Raw genomic sequence first — 17,325 nt, 5'->3', positions numbered from 1 at the left:
GAACCGAAACAGCGCCGCCTTCAAACTAAAAGCTTTGTGGAAAATGTCGAAATAGTGAAGTTAAAATTAAATGGAAGTTACACTTTAAAACAGCAGCAACAACAAACGTAGATAATTGTTTGTCAGTGGAAAAAAAAATAGTAATGTAAAATGAGTGAAAATTAATTTTCTGTTGGTCGTCTAACTGATTAATTGACTAATAGTTTCAGATGTAAACGTTTAAAATAAACTAATAAAGGGGTTTCGTGTGTTATAAGTTTTAAAGTGGTAAACACAGATTTATATCCAAGATTCACAAAAGTGGAAACATTGTTGACTTTGCTCACTCATTTCTCCTTTACCTTAAAAGTATATTTAAACATAAATAAATAAATAAAAATGTTTGTGCTTTTATTGTGTGAACGTGCACCGGAAGTTCCGGTCGCTGCGGACTGCGGCTGCCTTGACGGATGTTGCGTCACCGCCGCCTTAAAGAAGGCAGAGTCGAGCTGATCCGAGCGGAGCCAGGCCACAAGCCCCGGACCTGATGGACCGCTTCAGAGCCTGAAAAAACCCGGACCAAGACCCGGACTAAATCCTGGATTAAAGACCTCGATTCAACCCGGAAACTCCCGGGACGAAAACCGGATTCCGCCCCGAGTGTCGGGACATTTAAAGCGGAGTGAAGACGCTTCAGTAGCCGGGTAGGTCTCCTCCGGCTCCGGCTGGTTCCTCCCTCCGTGTTCCGACTCTTTTTCTCGGTGTTTTTGTTGGTTGTACTCGGTTAAGCTAGCTGCTAGCCGCCCGTGTTAAAGCCCCGGGCTGCGGGCCTGCTGCAGCCCGGCTCTCCTCCTCCTTCCTCCGGTTTGTTTTCATCAGGAGGGAGCGGCTCTGCTCCTCCTCCTCCTCCTCCTCCTCCTCCTCCCTGAGATTATACTCTTACATTTTTCCATAACACTCACTGATACTGTGGGTTTAGCTCCTTTTAGCCTCTAATCGGTTGTAGTTTTTCTGTAATAATCCCGGAATATTAAGGCCTGTGTGTTCAGTTCACAGCTGCACTCATCGTGTATTTGCGGTATTTTATCACCATGATGTTTCCATAATACTCACATAATACTACAGATCATAGACAGGCTGGTTCATGGTCTCAGTGGGGACTTTCAGTTTTAATCTCCTTCACTGCCACTGCAATAACACTCCTATAATACTCCTAAAATACTTGTATAGTACTCCTATAATACTTGTATAGTACTATAATACTTGTAAAATACTCCTATAATACTTATAAAATACTCCTATAATACTTGTAAAATACTCCTATAATAATAATAATGATGATAATAATAATAATACTTGTATAGTACTATAATACTTGTAAAATACTCCTATAATACTTATAAAATACTCCTATAATACTTGTAAAATACTCCTATAATAATAATAATGATGATAATAATAATAATACTTGTATAGTACTATAATACTTGTAAAATACTCCTATAATACTTATAAAATACTCCTATAATACTTGTAAAATACTCCTATAATAATAATAATGATGATAATAATAATAATACTTGTATAGTACTATAATACTTGTATAGTACTATAATACTTGTAAAATACTCCTATAATACCTATAAAATACTCCTATAATACTTATAAAATACTCCTATAATAATAATAATACTTGTAAAATACTCCTATAATAATAATAATGATAATAATAATAATACTTGTAAAATACTCCTATAATAATAATAATGATAATAATAATAATACTTGTAAAATACTCCTATAATAATAATAATGATAATAATAATAATACTTGTAAAATACTCCTATAAATATATACAGAGCTTGAAACTACTGCAGCCCGTGAAATACCCACCAGTTTGTAAATGTGGAACGTAAACTTCCCCAAATCGCTGAAATCCCCAAATTCGCAGGAAAAATGAAGACGCTACAGTATAATTTTGCCTTTCATCAATTTGACCTTCTTCTCGCATATAATTAATTCTAATAATTAATTATAATTTGATAAATAGGCCCGATTCCCAGACGGAAGAATCCTAAATAATGAATTTATTCCACATGTTACACAACATCTACATTTATTGGAAAACAACAGAAGTCTTCCAAATGTTTTTAGGTCTAATGTCCCTTTTTTATAAATATTAAGGAGGAAAAGGCAAGTTTGAGTATTTATAGTAAAAACAAACGCTGAAACACTTTCCCAAAAAGGTTCAATAACAAGATAAACCAAAGTCAATGTGTGTGTAGGTTAGATTTAGTGCACATTAAAGAATCATTAACCACTTCTTACAACCGTTGGTGATTATTATTATTATTATTATTATTATTAGCTCTAGTCTAAATGAGTGATAAAGCTCAACTAAATCTGTAACTTCACAATATTCTGATTTACTTTTTAGAAAACCACGTGACTCGTTTAGATGAAGACAGTGGGATCTGTAAAATTCAGATCTGTAATCTGTAAATAATTATGATAATAGCTTCGTCCAATCGTCATCCGCTGTTTGTGGTATAAAGTTTAGTGTGTGTGTGTGTGTGTGTGTGTGTGTGTGTGTGTGTGTGTCAGCTGTGATGTTGTGATGATAAACTTCACACTTTGCCCTGAACTGCACACGTCACACTCCTCCATCAGTCCGTGCTGACGCTGCGTTTATTGACTCTCTGTTCAAATCAGTTTCTGTGAACTCTGATCGGTTCGTTTGTTTGCTCAGGTGAGAGTTTTACAAAAGAGCTCAAAAAGGAATTTGTTTTTGTGCAGGTAACACTTCCTGCGTACGGACCGGCTGTTCGTCGGTTCACGCTGAGCCTCGTTCTGACGTCAGAGTCAAAACTTCAGTTTCTTCATCGCTAAAGTAAAACAGGCTGCAGCTCACAGACTAGTTCTCACGTACAGTTTAGTTGTTGCTAAATGTTTACAGCCACTAACTGCCAGGTGGAGCTGTTGTTAGCTAGCGTTAGCATGCTAACACCTGAGCCGTTCAGAGCGAAAGAGGTGATCTGGAGCTCGGCCGACGTCTCTGACCTGAAACCTGATAAACGCTGTTTAATAACGACGTCGGTCTGGAAGATTTTAAATTACATTTCACTGAAATGACACAACGTGAGCAGATAACGTCAGTTAGCTTAGCATAGTCACATGTTTCCCTCTCATTATAAACTGTATGAATGCTGCTAACTCTGAAACAGATTTCTGCGTGTCTGCAGACAGAAATAAAACTAAAACATTTACACAGATTCATCTTTCAGCCTCTGAAGCTGTGACGTTTGGAAGTTATGCTAGCTCCTGATGCTACAGTGACTTCCTGTTTACGTAGCTGATGGCTCCTGATTGGACGGCGCTACAGATGTTTCCTAGCAACAGATTCACAGTCTTTACTCGCCGAGACGTTTGTTAGTTAGTGAATCACTAGTTAGAAACGAGTTACTGAGAACTGAAGGACTTCCTGTTCAGGCGCGCTGCTGCGCCTCAGAGTCCACTTCAGACTGTTTCTCCAAATGACTTCAAGATCCAGGATTCATTGCTCCGAGCTACAGTCATGCACCTTTATTAACATCAGAGAGAACAAACAGAAAACTTTATTTGTCTGAATATGAAGAGAAGTTTGGCAGATAAGAGATCAGGACCAAACAGTGTCGTCTCTCTGGAAACTTTCTATCTGAATCTGAACCTGTTTTTTTGGGGGGTGATGATGTCATGCTGCAGTCAGCTGTGATTTGAACCGGAGCCCACAAACCACACGTTATGTATTTCAGTCCATCTTCAGTCTGTAACAGATTAACGATCAGATTTATGATGATGTATCTGCTGCGGTTCTGCAGATGTTGCTGATGTTTCATATATCCAGGAAAGACTCGCTGACGTTTAAAGTTCCTCTTCAGTAACGCCGTGGTCGAGACGGGAACGACGACGAGTTATAGAGCAACACCAGATCCAGCACTAAACATGGCACAAGCAGGGCTGGGAGTTGGCTTCACATACTGTAGCAACACTGTCAAAGACCGAACACTCAACTGAAATATGTATTATTCGTAGCCTTCTTTACTCATTCTTTCATATATTTCCAAATTTAAAGTCCAACTGAAATCAAATAACGTTTTTGTCCGCTACAGCAACATACAGGTATCTGCTCTGTCAGTCACTTCCTGTGTTTTTATTATAGGAGCTGTATGCGACATTCACTGCCACTAAATGTCGCACTAAATCACCAGCATCTCAGACAAAAGCAAATGGGCGCTACGGCGCACCAGACTCCATTGAGAAAAACTGTAATTTTACCTTGCAGGTCATTGTACACACACACACTTCACTCAAACTCGACAGAAACAAAATAAAACTCGCCAAAACCGTCTTTGTTAGTCTTTCCGCTGTTCCAACAATCACCAGCTCTGGTTTGGTCGAAATAAACCCTTAATTCGCCGAGTTAGATGTGAAAATATTCTGGCTCTATGCCTCAGCCGGCAGCAGTGAAACGAGCTGCAACGTAATCCTTGAGGGGGAAAAATGCGCCCGTCAACGTACGTCCACTAAAAGTGCTTGTTTTTGCCACCGACGGGCTCAGATTGCTGTTGTAAGTGTCTGACAACATCATGGAAAAGATCCTGCAGAGACAGACCTTTTTAATTGAAGAGTAAGATCCTTTTTGTTTAACCACAAACAGCCGTTTTATCGCTCTCGCCCGCCAAACAGTAATTTTACCTTCCAATATGTCTTTATACAGCAAACACCTGTTTGCTGCTGTATTAATGGTCACAATCTCATTTACAGAAGCTTTAAGAAAAAAATCAGAAACCAAAATGGAGAAATTTTATATTTGATATGTTTTGGTTTATCGTGATTTTTGCATTAATTTGATACAGCCAATCGAGTCTTGCATAAAGCTGTGACATTAGTGTTGTATGACAGGCAGCGCAGACGGTCACACCTGAGCCAATCAGCAGCCTGCTACACAACGCGAGCGGCAGACTCTGAAGAACAACAACCCACATTAGCTTCGTGCTAACGCCTCCTTCTTATCTGACTTACAAACATGAACGCACGGCTTGTCACCGGGAAGAAGTGCTCTGCTAACATCAGGCTAGCTAGCTAATTAGCTGCTCAGCTGCCGCACATTAAACAGCATGTAAACGTACCTGCTAAACGTCACACGGGTCCGGTTAGATGCTGCTGTGGTTATTAGCAAACAACGGCACGCTGTCTGCTTATGACATGTGGCTACAGCAGGTTTGCTTACTTTTGTCTGTCGTTCCTTGCGGTGTAACACCGGCTGCCAGAGTGCCGGCGTTACACCGCAGGGAACGAACCGGCTGAGACGAAAACGAGCATTTCTGATATTTCCTTCCGTTTTAATAATAGAAAATCTCTTAACAATACATTTGAAAAACATGTTGACGACATTTTTGATTTTTAGTTGGAGTTTATTTACTCGCTTTGTCAGGAATGTTTGCAGGTTTCAGACTGTATTTTATTTAAATAAAGTTTTTGATTTAACTTTGACTTCTCTGGGTCTTTTTGGGGAAATAGTTCAGCTGAGGCGGCCACACCCGTGACATATCTGGCATTTGCTGTGTGTTCATTATTCACTTTTATGATGTTAGAGGAGGAGGTGGACCTCCTCGGCTGTAAAAGTTCCTTTTTGTTAAATTGGGGGGGGAAAAAAGCATTTTATAGAGGAAACATGTTCATGTTTGTCAAAGTGAGGTTTTGTATCAACTCTAGCGTTGAACAGTTTCCAACAATCTCCAGCTGTAGTCACGAGATAAGAATTAAAGGTGGGCTATTCGATTCTAATCCAATACGTCAAATTCGGCGATCCTCCGGTGTTCGAGCTCAGCCCCGGCTCTGTGAACGGGAAAACAAAGAGGCTCGGACCGAGCCGCACAGCGCTGTTCCAGCCGTGATCTGTGCGTCAGGTGACGTTAAACGACTTGCCCGCGGACGCTCAGCTGACTCGCTAGTTAGCTGCTGCTGTTGTGATGTTAGCTGTAGCAGCAGGAGAGTTGTGAGCGTCGCTGTCTGGAGCGGCTGTGCTGCTCTGGGAAACCGTCTCGTCCTCTCTGGCTGTTAGCTTAGCAGCAGCAACTGTAGCGACAGTTTGCTAACCCACAACCTAGCTAAGCTAACCCACAACCTAGCTAACGTTAGTTACAGTACTTGCCGCGTCGTTGTTCGCTCGATATCATGGTATTTGTCGTGGTGTTGGATTTCTCCAGAATCGCATTCCCCTCCTTTAACTCTTTAACGTCGACCCTCGGTTAAAAAACTTTGCCTATTATTATTATTATTATTATTATTATTATTATTATTATTATTATTTAATCATTAGACCCCGAATTTAGACAAAGTTATTAATTGATTCAGGACACTGTTAGACTGAGTCTAATCTGTTGATACATATAATATAATAATACTTTGTGCAGAAAAGATTCATTTCACAGTAAAAAAAGACACATTTTTATGATTTCTAACTGCAGAACGAGCAGCAGAGGTCAGAGTTTAAAAAAATGGACTGAATGTAAAATACTTTCTACACACCGGTCTCCGTTTTCTGTCACCGACGAGACGACCAATCGGCAGTCGGCAGGTCAAAGGTCAAAGGTCAAACAGTGATCAGCGGTGGAAGAAGCACTCACTAACAGTAGTAACACCACAGAGTAGAAATACAGTTACAAGTAAAAGTCCTGCGTTCAAAATCTTAATTTAAAGTACAAATATGTTTAAAGTACCAAAAGTAAAAGTGCTCATTATGCAGAATAATATATATTATATTACTGGATTCTAGTTATTGATGCATTAATGTGTTCGTCGCTTTAATGCTGCAGCTGGAGCTCATTGTAATGGATTTATATGCAGCTGGTAGTTTAACCTGTAATATCGCATCATTACGTATTCGTTGATTTATATTCTGTTTTTATTAATCTGCAGTAACTAAAGTCGTCGGACTGAGGCTCTGTCTGTCTGTAAATGTTCGTTTTTCATTCAACAGAAGAATCCAAACTTCTCAGAGTCTCACTGTTGAACGTTTGCAGCCACACGACCACCAGCGCTGCACGAAGACGACAACAACGCCGCCCCGATGAAAGCGTAACGCACACAGTCCCTCTGTAAACACTGTGTGTGTGTGTGTGTGTGTGTGTGTGTGTGTGTGTGTGTGTGTGTGTGTGGAGGCCCGGCCTCCGCCCACGCCTCGCATCTGGAAACCATCACACACACACACACACACACATGACATCATACTCGCTCGCTCCTCGCCACATGTTTGTCAGATGAAGCTGCCGATGATGTCAGCAGGAGGAATGTTTTTAATGTCAGAAACAGATTTATTTTCACGTGTGATATTTACACATCAGCGAGTACTTTTTATTCTAAGTACTGTCCTGAAGTACAAATTTGAGGTACTTGTACTTTTACTTGAGTATTTCTATTTTATGCAACTTTCTACTTCCACTCTGCTACATCTTTGTTGTCTGTCTCCCCCAGAGTCAGATGTTTCAGATGGATATCACTTTGAGCTCTGTGTTTAGCCTAGCTTAGCCCAAAGACTGGAAGCGGGGAAAATGCTAGCCTAGCTTAGCCCAAAGACTGGAAGCGGGGGAAAATGCTAGCCTAGCTTAGCCCAAAGACTGGAAGCAGGGGGGAAATGCTAGCCTAGCTTAGCCCAAAGACTGGAAGCAGGGGGGAAAATGCTAGCCTAGCTTAGCCCAAAGACTGGAAGCAGGGGGGGAAATGCTAGCCTAGCTTAGCCCAAAGACTGGAAGCAGGGGGGAAATGCTAGCCTAGCTTAGCCCAAAGACTGGAAGCAGGGGAAAATGCTAGCCTAGCTTAGCCCAAAGATTGGAAGCAGGGGGAAAATGCTAGCCTAGCTTAGCCCAAAGACTGGAAGCAGGGGAAATGCTAGCCTAGCTTAGCCCAAAGACTGGAAGCAGCGGGGAACATGCTAGCCTAGCTTAGCCCAAAGACTGGAAGCAGGGGAAAATGCTAGCCTAGCTTAGCCCAAAGATTGGAAGCAGGGGAAAATGCTAGCCTAGCTTAGCCCAAAGACTGGAAGCAGGGGGGGAAATGCTAGCCTAGCTTAGCCCAAAGACTGGAAGCAGGGGAAATGCTAGCCTAGCTTAGCCCAAAGACTGGAAGCAGGGGGGGAAATGCTAGCCTAGCTTAGCCCAAAGATTGGAAGCAGGGGAAAATGCTAGCCTAAGCTTAGCCCAAAGACTGGAAGCAGGGGGGGAAATGCTAGCCTAGCTTAGCCCAAAGACTGGAAGCAGGAGGGGAAATGCTAGCCTAGCTTAGCCCAAAGACTGGAAGCAGGGGGGAAATGCTATCCTAGCTTAGCCCAAAGACTGGAAGCAGGGGGGGAAATGCTAGCCTAGCTTAGCCCAAAGACTGGAAGCTGGGGGGAAATGCTAGCCTAGCCTAGCCCAAAGACTGGAAGCAGGGGGGGAAATGCTAGCCTAGCTTAGCCCAAAGACTGGAAGCAGGGGGGAAATGCTAGCCTAGCTTAGCCCAAAGACTGGAAGCAGGGGGGGAAATGCTAGCCTAGCTTAGCCCAAAGACTGGAAGCAGGGGGGGAAATGCTAGCCTAGCTTAGGCCAAAGACTGGAAGCAGGAGGGGAAATGCTAGCCTAGCTTAGCCCAAAGACTGGAAGCAGGAGGGAAAATGCTAGCCTAGCTTAGCCCAAAGACTGGAAGCAGTCTGCTGTTGTTGTTGTTGTTTCCTGTGTGAGGTTCAGTTCAGTTTTTTTATGCAACAGGAACAAAATGTGTTTCCTTTTTATACTGTATTTAGATCAGCAGACGAGCGAGGAGGCAGCGGTTTCAGTCAGTGTGGAGGCATCGTCACGGAAACACGGTCTTTTTTTTAATAGCATCGTTACAGAAACCGGTTGCTGGTCGGGGATCTGAGTGAAACCAGGGGAAACATGGGAGTCTGTGAGGAGGAGAGAAAATAAAAATAGAAGCAGAAACACAGACGCTTCCTCTTCACACTGCACACACACAGAGATGATGATGATGATGATGAAGATGATCACCTGCGTCACTCACACTGATGACACAAACACAACAGAGGGTGGCTGTGATCTCCTCAGAGGTCTTCCCGCTTTGTCAAACCTCCTCTCAGTGTGTCGGCGGCAGACATGTTGAGATTTGACAGACTGAAGACTATATTATAATAAAGATGAATAATAAAACTACGTCAGGGCTGCGCGATTATTCGTATTAACGTCGTAATCTCGATGCAGGCGACGATTCGGCTGCATGAGCGTGGAGTGGCGTCAACAGATGTTCAGTCTGAAGAATGAATGAGTGCGTCACTCCTTGTCAGACTGTTTTTATTAGGCAGGAAGTGTTGAGGAAGGTCTGTGATTGGAAACGTCAGATATAATCCACTTCCTGTTCAGCTTTGATGACGATGATGATGATGATGATGATGATGACAGGTTGGTGTGCAGGCAGCAGGACGTTACATAACACACACATGCGTGGGTGGGAGGCAAAGCACGAACATGCGAACACAACACGGATCAGCTCAGACGCTGCAGACGCACACACAGTCTCTCTCCATGATGTTGGTATGTGTGAAACGTTTAACTGTTTCCTGACCAGCTGAAGATCAAAAATGCAAAATCCGCCCAATTTTAAAGGAATAGTTCAACATTTTTGGTAAATTAGTTATTTGGTTTCTTTGTGTTTTGAACTTCCTCCATCAGGCAACAGCAACATTTTCTCTGTCTCTTTCTGTAGGCCAGCTCTTCCAAAATGGCCGACGCCGAGGTCTCCGTGTCCCCGGCTCTGCGGCCGCTCCACCTTAGCCCCTCCCACTCAGCCCCACCCCCTCCACCAGCCTCCTCCTCCTCCCCCACCACCTTCTCCTGCCCCTCTTCCCCCTCCAGCGCCTCCTCTTCCTCCTCTTCTTCATCCTCTTCCTCTTGTTCTGAGAGCTCCTCTGACTGCCCCGCCAACCACCACCACCACCACCACCACCACCATCACCCCCGCCCCAGCTGCAGCTGCCCCCACCCCCCCTCAGCGAGCAGCCGTCCTCGCCCAGCGCCAGCCCCCGCAGCTCCAGCCCCAGCGGGAGCATCGGCAGCACCGGCAGCCTCTGCAGCAGCAGCAGCGCCAGCGAGGGCATCGGCAGCAGCGGCACGTCGAGCGGCGGAGATGCGCGAGGCCCCAGCCCCCCGCTGGATGTCATCTCAGAGGACGCCATGGAGATGGACCTGGGGGTCGACCAAGGTAACAAGACAGACTGTTGTAGGTTTTTATTACCATGATATTCTGTCCCTTCGGTAGTCCTGCGATCACAAAATGAACTTCAACCAATCCCTGCAATATTTGTGAGATCGTACCACAATGCTCGCCAGATTTACCAAACACCACTGTTTTCTGGATTAAACGAAACCTAAGTCAATTATAAATCACGCCTCAAGAGACTCCTTAAGTCTTACTGGAACTTATTACATATTATGAATATCAGTATTTTTGTCTTACAATTTTCAAATATTACTACAATTTATCACAAAATAACACAACCACTTAGTCCCAATCCAGGAGTTTGGCGCCAGATGGTGCCAAACTCTGGTGCTCTGCGTAGAGGTGAGCCCAACTATATCTAGTCGGTACCAGTTCACCTCCTGCACTGGCTCCGGGTCCTTCCGTACTAGGACTAGTTCTGCAGTCAGGGACCAGCACCCCAAGACCGGCGCCTCTGCCTGCCAGGGCACCAACCTCTATTCCCGCCCTTGCAAGTATTGGGTTATTGCCACCATTGCCCAGGCTGTTCCATGTTACCGGGCTCCATGGATCAGGCCCTGCCACAGTAAGCTCCCCTCCCAGGCCTGGCTCCAGGAAGGGGCCCCAGCCCCCCTAAACCAGACAAGGTCTGGTTCTCAAAGACCTTAATTCATGGAAGCGACTGAGTTAAGGTACGGTCACATTGCATTTCTGTTGAACCAAATTTCCCGGCACTCGGCCCTGGAAAAAGGACGCAATGTCACGTTTCTGATGCAAGAGATGAATTTAATATTGATCAGAGCGATCGCGAACTGTAAACCGTGTGTGGGAGCGACGCTACAGTTTGTAGTCTAGTAGTGTGATAATGAATGACTTGCTGAACTCTGGCCTGCCGGCTGGAGATCACAACAAAACAGGAAACGCATGCTTGAATGCGCCCATTGTTCGGGGGAAGGGAACGTCAAACGGAGTGAATATTTGCTGGACAGGAGTGTAATGTGACCATAGCTTTAGTCTTGCTCCTCACCTGGGACAAATTTGTCTTGGGGGACTCCACCAGTAGCTATTGCCCCAAACAACACAGCACCCAGGGTCACAGGAACACAAAAACCCTTCCACCAAGATATGGTGGTGATACTTCTTGGAAAAGCTGCTAGAAATTCAGCATAATCCCAAAAACACTCCGACAGGACTGTTGTTGTTTTTTTAGTTGGTTGGATCTCTGTGATTTTTATCTATTTTTATATCCAAGAGGCATTTAGCTCAACAAGCGCTTCCAGTTTCTCCCCAAGTGGCATCAACAAATGTTCAGTCTGAAGAATGAATGAGTGCGTCACTCCTTGTCAGACTGTTTTATTAGCAGGAAGTGTTGAGGAAGGTCTGTGATTGGAGACGTCAGATATAATCCACTTCCTGTTCAGCTAGAGAAATATCTAAGAGGCGTTTACCATGACATTTTTCATTCAGGACAATATTTACGCTTGTAGCTCCACTTCTAGTAAGACTCTAAGAAAAGCTCAGTCATCGGTATGTTGTTTGTTCTAGCTAGCAGGACTTTTTTGCTTCATCCTTTACAAATGTTGTGGTTACGATCAGTCTGACCTCTCCTTGTTTTCTGCTTCCAGTGATCGACCCGGAAGTAGCTCTGAAGGCTTGCCAGGAAGTTCTTCTCAAGGTCAAGCTGCAGAACAGGGAAGTGCCTGAACAGCAACAACTTGACAACAATCAGCAACAGGACGATCAACTACAACAACAACAACAACAACAACACTACACAGACTTAACAGAGTGCTCCAGTCCACAGTGGCACATCAGCCCGGACACCAGCTCCATCAAAGAAGAAGACGAGGAGGAGGAAGAGGAGGAGGGGAGTTCTGGAAAGGATGGAGAAAAACAACAAGGTACTTCCCAGCAAGATCCACTTCCTTCAGCCCGGCCTGGGTCGTCTTTACTGCCGTCGGCATCATCATCGTCCTCATCTAAACAGTCGTGGCTGCTGCGCCTGTTCGAGTCCAAGCTTTTTGACGTTTCCATGGCGATCTCCTACCTGTACAAGTCGAAGGAGCCAGGGGTGCAGGCGTACATCGGCAACCGCCTCTTCAGTTTCCCCGACAGCGAGGTGGACTTCTACCTGCCGCAGCTGCTCAACATGTACGTGCACATGGACACCGAGGTGGGAGACGCCATCAGACCGTACCTGGTGAGTCCTCAGACACCTGATTAGTGAGGCATCAGTTCCTATGTATTGGTAGATGGGTTAGTGGGTCCCTTTTTTTAAAAACAGGGCCAAAGGATTTGCCTCAATTGTCAGGGTGTCCCACTACCCAGCCTCCTTAGGAAAATGTATGCCATGGTGCTGGAGAGGAGGCTCTGGTCAATTGAGGAACCCCAGATTAGGGATCAGCTCTTTACCCTTGCAAGATGGCTGGATGGGTCATGGGACCCTCCACAATCTGAATGTACTTTGTGGACTTGGAAAAGGCTTATGGCCTTGTTCTTGTGGGTGTGCTGTTGCCATATGGGGAGCCATATCGCCCTGGCCCTATTTGAAAACTTATTTAACAAAATAAAAATGTAATATTTCAGATATTGACATTTGATCTAAACAAGGCGGTGTAGTCCCTCATTCGTCCAGGAGTGGTCCATCGTAGAAAAGGTTTCAGTCGTAGTCGTCTGGACGCTGTTTTCAGAATCAAGACGTTTCGGCTCCCATCCGGAAGTCATTCTCAATTGTGTAAATGGTCTGAGAACACAGAAATGTACGCTAATCTGTGTTGCTTAGGCCAACAAAAGAAGGTCAGTTTCAGGTGAAACTAGGCAGGTAAACAGCAGATACTCACAAAGACTCCTCCCTGAGGGCGGGGCCTAAGCAACACAGAGTAGCTTAAATATCTGAGTTCTCAGACCATTTTCACAATTGAGAATGAAACCTTTTCTACGATTTGATCTAAAGTCTTTCTCTGCCTGTGTCTCTCTCAGATCCACCGTTGCAGAGGTAGTATAACCTTCTCCCTGCTGACAGCTTGGCTGTTGGGTGCTTACTCCTCGGACATGCACATCTCCACCCAGCGTCACTCCAGAGGCACCAAACTCCGAAAACTCATCCTGTCGGACGAACTCAAACCTTCTGCACCTTCATCTGAAGCTCCCAGAGCAGTTTCAGCTTCTGTTTCTGAGAGCCCGGTGTCCTCGCCATCCCACCGCCGCTGTCACCGGAGGCACAACAGCAGCAACATGGAATCCGGCCCCTCCCCGGACAGCCCCGTACTGGGGGAGGCGGAGGTGTTTGCCTCTCCGTCCAGGAGGACACACCAGAGATCCAAGTCAGACGCCACACTGGCAAGCAGCGGACCCGGCTCCGGCCTCCGACGCACAGGGAGTAACCCGAAAGTGGAAGCTGTCCACGAGGAGGTAAGGACCAGACTGTTATTTTGTTGTCTCATCGTGCTTTTTGTTTGCCTCTCACGTGATGAGACCTTTCAGCATGCATTCATCACCTGTTTTGGAACAGGTGTTTTTATGTGTTTAGAGCGTGTTGTATACGTCTGTACACCTGAGTGTTATTATCACACACCTTCATCTTTTCATCCTTCTATAATATAATAATTTCATGTAATATAAATAAATATTAAAGACCAGGAGGTTCTGTGCTTCATTTGGATGGACATTATTAGCCATGTCAGCAACATGACTCTATGGAGGTTCACATTTGTTGTTTTTAGTAAAACATCTCAGCAGCTGCTGGATGGATTGTGATGAAACGTGCTTCATCGTTCACGCTCCCCTCAGGATGAACTGTAATAACTCTGCTGATCCTCTGACTTTCCATCTAGCGCCACCATCAGGTCGACATGTTAACGTGTCCGACACTTTGGTTTCTGACCAAATACCTGCAGAGCTGATGACGCTCCCATCAGCCTCAGCTTCACTCTGTGTTCACTGCTAACTAGCTAATATTAGCATGCTAACACGCTAAACTAAGATGGTGAACATGGTAAACATTATACCTGCTAAACATCAGCATGCTAACTGCTGATGTTAGCATTTAGCTCAGAGCACCGCTGTGCATAAGAATCGTGGTAAACCCAAAGACTCGTTGAATATTATCTGCAGCAGTAGTAAAGAGTTAATCTGAAGTCTTCAGATCCAGTTGCTGCCAGTCGTTCTCAGAAAGTGTCTTTTTAAACATGTTTGATATTTGCGACTGGCAACCTGTAAACAAACCGCTTTACCTGAAGTTAACTGAAGTCCTACACGCCTACACTTTTTCAGCACAATTGTTGCTGCATATGAACAAGCTGCTGGTTGGCGTCCATGTTTGTTTTGGTACAAGATCACATGACCGTTGGCATGGGATTTGCGGGTCGTCTACCTGCAGAGCTCCGGTGGTTACCGAGCAGCGATTCAGGGTGTTGTCTGGTGGATTTACTTAGTCTTTAGCATGAACATCTTTATGCTGGTTTGTCTCGGTAGCTTTTAGCTCGTCTTGAGCTTCAGTCTTATCTGTCGGGGCTGAACAGAACAAAAGAGAACCACTGGTAGTTGTTGTTTTGTTGGTTTTGTGTTGTTGTTGTGTCTGGACAGAGGCTGAGAGTGTAAACTGGTTTCCAGTTTGTGAGTCTGGAAGACGACTGGAGATTATTTGTTTTGTGAAAAAGGAGATTACAACAGACTTTTTCGGAGTATGTTTTCTCTGTTGTCACATTCTTGGCCGGTTGTTCGGTCACATGCAGGCCGAGGCTCTCCATTGGCCGGGAGCCAGACGCAGAGTGCGATGTGATTGGCTGAGAGCCACGTTTGGTTCCTCCTGCACAAACACACAGAGAGAGAAAACTCTGAATCTTTTTTCCTCTTTTCATGGTCCAAAAAAAAAGAGGCTATTAAAAAGATGAGAGACGGAGGGATGAAGCAGAGAGAAAAGTGTAAACGTCTGCTGATGTTTGATCATATTTTCCACTTCTTGTTATTTCGAGAGCAGTAAGAGATCCTCCACTGGAAAAAGTCAAACACACGAGAGACTGAAGACGGAGAATAAAACTATAACAAAGCTCCTTATTTGATGCTGAACTTCTGACCTCCTGATAAAGAAAAGCTGCAATATTTATGGCTGAACCAGTTATTTTCCAGAGAAAGTTCATGACTGATAACAGTGAAAATGTAGCCGAGAAAAGGTTGAAATAGTTTGAGGTAGTAAAAGTTTATCTCAACAGCTTTTACCCCAAATGTTTGAAGAAGACAAAGATACAGTCTTTTTTTAAAAAGAGCTCAAACTGAGCCCTGCAGATGGATGAACTCTGGTTGTGATGTTTTATCAGGACGGAAGAAGCAGATTGCTTAATTTTTGATAATAGTTTTAGTTAAATCCATTTTATTAATTTCTTTTACAATCACAGTCCAGCTTTTTTCTCATTAAAATCAGACACATATTAAAATATATATATATATAGACACTGTGTACAGAGGTTTTTAGCATCTGATACTGAACTCCACCAGCTCTGCTCATGTGGTCATAAAGGTGAAGTAATTCTTTCACAAGTCAAATTCCAGTTATAAGATTACAAAAGGCGCCCAATGTGTGTGTAACATTAATTTCTCAAGACACAGTTATTCAATTCAACTTTATTTATATAGCGCCAGTTCATAACAGAAGTTATCTCACTGCAGTTTTCCTATAGAGCAGGTCTGGACCAAACTCTTTATAATATTATTTACAGAGACCCAACAAATCCCACCGTGAGCAAGCACTTGGCCACAGCGGCAAGGAATGAGAGAGAGAGAGACTCAGGTGCAGCTCTGAGTGCACTGTTATCATTCTTTACATTATTTCAGTGATGTTGTTCCTAAAGCCTCTATTATATTAAGTCATTAGCATGAAGCTAACAGCGAGTATCCTCCCACCATGCCTGTTTTTCTACTCTCCAAAGTAACAGCAGACAGTCTGTGTTGTGTGTTAAATAAACTGTTGAAAGGAGTCGAAGCCCTCTGGCCTTCTTCTTTCAGCTGGTTGCTCTTCAGTTCAGGTCAGGCAAGTTTAACCAGCGACTAACAGCAGCAGGCAGACATTAGCAGGCTAACAGCAGCAGGCTAACAGCAGCAGGCTAACAGCAGCAGGCTAACAGAAACAGGCTAACAGCAGCAGGCTAACGGCAGCAGCAGCGTTGTTTGAAGAAACAAACTGTGAACATTAAACTCTGATTATTGTTTTGTTCTGTTTTAGATACTTGAGACGGGTTTTTTTTACAAGTCTCCTTTTTCTTTCATTAATCAAAAGGAGCCAAAGTTGTCAAATGTTGTTTAAACACGAGCAGCTGAATCAAAACTGGAGAAACGATCGTTTAAATCAGGAACTATCTGATCAAAGAATAAATCGATAAGATTATAAATCTGAGCAGATGTCAGCTGTTGAATCTTCTACTACTAAAATCACCAATCATCAAGCATCATCGTTGAGAACTTAATTTACAACAAAAAGCTGACTGCTGAATTAAAACTGGAGCGATTTGCCAGCAAAATAAATAATAAATAAATAAATGAAATGCCAAGAAAAAAACAAAATATAAATGACGTGTCTTCTTCATGTTTCAGATGCCTCTGAGTTGTTGTCAGTTCCACCAAAGAGACATTTATCCTATAAACTTCTCAAATATTTTCATTTAAATAACTGTTTGAGGCTCAAACAGGTAAAACTCTGCAATATTTCACAAAAAAATCAAAGATTAGAGAAAAGTCCAAAAACTGAAAACAGATTTGTGTATCAGAACTTTGTTTTTTCTTCTTTCCTCTCCCATCAATCATCTCACGACCCCTCAGATTTATCTGGTGACCCTTTGGAGGGGCCCGACCCCTATGTTTGGAACCACTGGGCTAAACTAGCTAACTGTATATAAAGTAGCTAAAACTAGCTAACTGTATATAAAGCAGTTAAAACTAGCTAACTGTATATAAAGTAGCAGCTATGGCCGCCCACCATTGAGTCTAGTTCTGCTCGAGGTTTCTGCCTCTTAGTCTGGAAGTTTTTTCTGCCTCTTAAAGCCGCTGTGGCCAAGTGCTTGCTCGTGGTGGGATTTGTTGGGTCTCTG

General features: G+C 43.8%; 1 protein-coding gene across 1 annotated transcript in view; it reads left to right on the top strand.

Moving 5' to 3' along the window:
- Positions 1–405: 405 nt before the first annotated feature.
- The window catches only part of LOC122864527 (phosphatidylinositol 4-kinase beta-like), a 34,624-nt gene continuing 17,704 nt past the window's right edge, over positions 406–17,325 (top strand). The window contains 5 exon segments of the mRNA XM_044172061.1: positions 406–683; positions 9,755–10,004; positions 10,007–10,249; positions 11,872–12,446; positions 13,226–13,657. Coding sequence (XP_044027996.1) covers positions 9,770–10,004; positions 10,007–10,249; positions 11,872–12,446; positions 13,226–13,657 — 1,485 coding nt within the window. The 5' untranslated portion in view covers positions 406–683; positions 9,755–9,769.

This window comes from Siniperca chuatsi, linkage group LG17 (assembly GCF_020085105.1).
Source record: "Siniperca chuatsi isolate FFG_IHB_CAS linkage group LG17, ASM2008510v1, whole genome shotgun sequence".
Taxonomy (NCBI): Eukaryota; Metazoa; Chordata; class Actinopteri; order Centrarchiformes; family Sinipercidae; genus Siniperca; species Siniperca chuatsi.
This window is presented reverse-complemented; position numbering and strand designations above follow the sequence as displayed.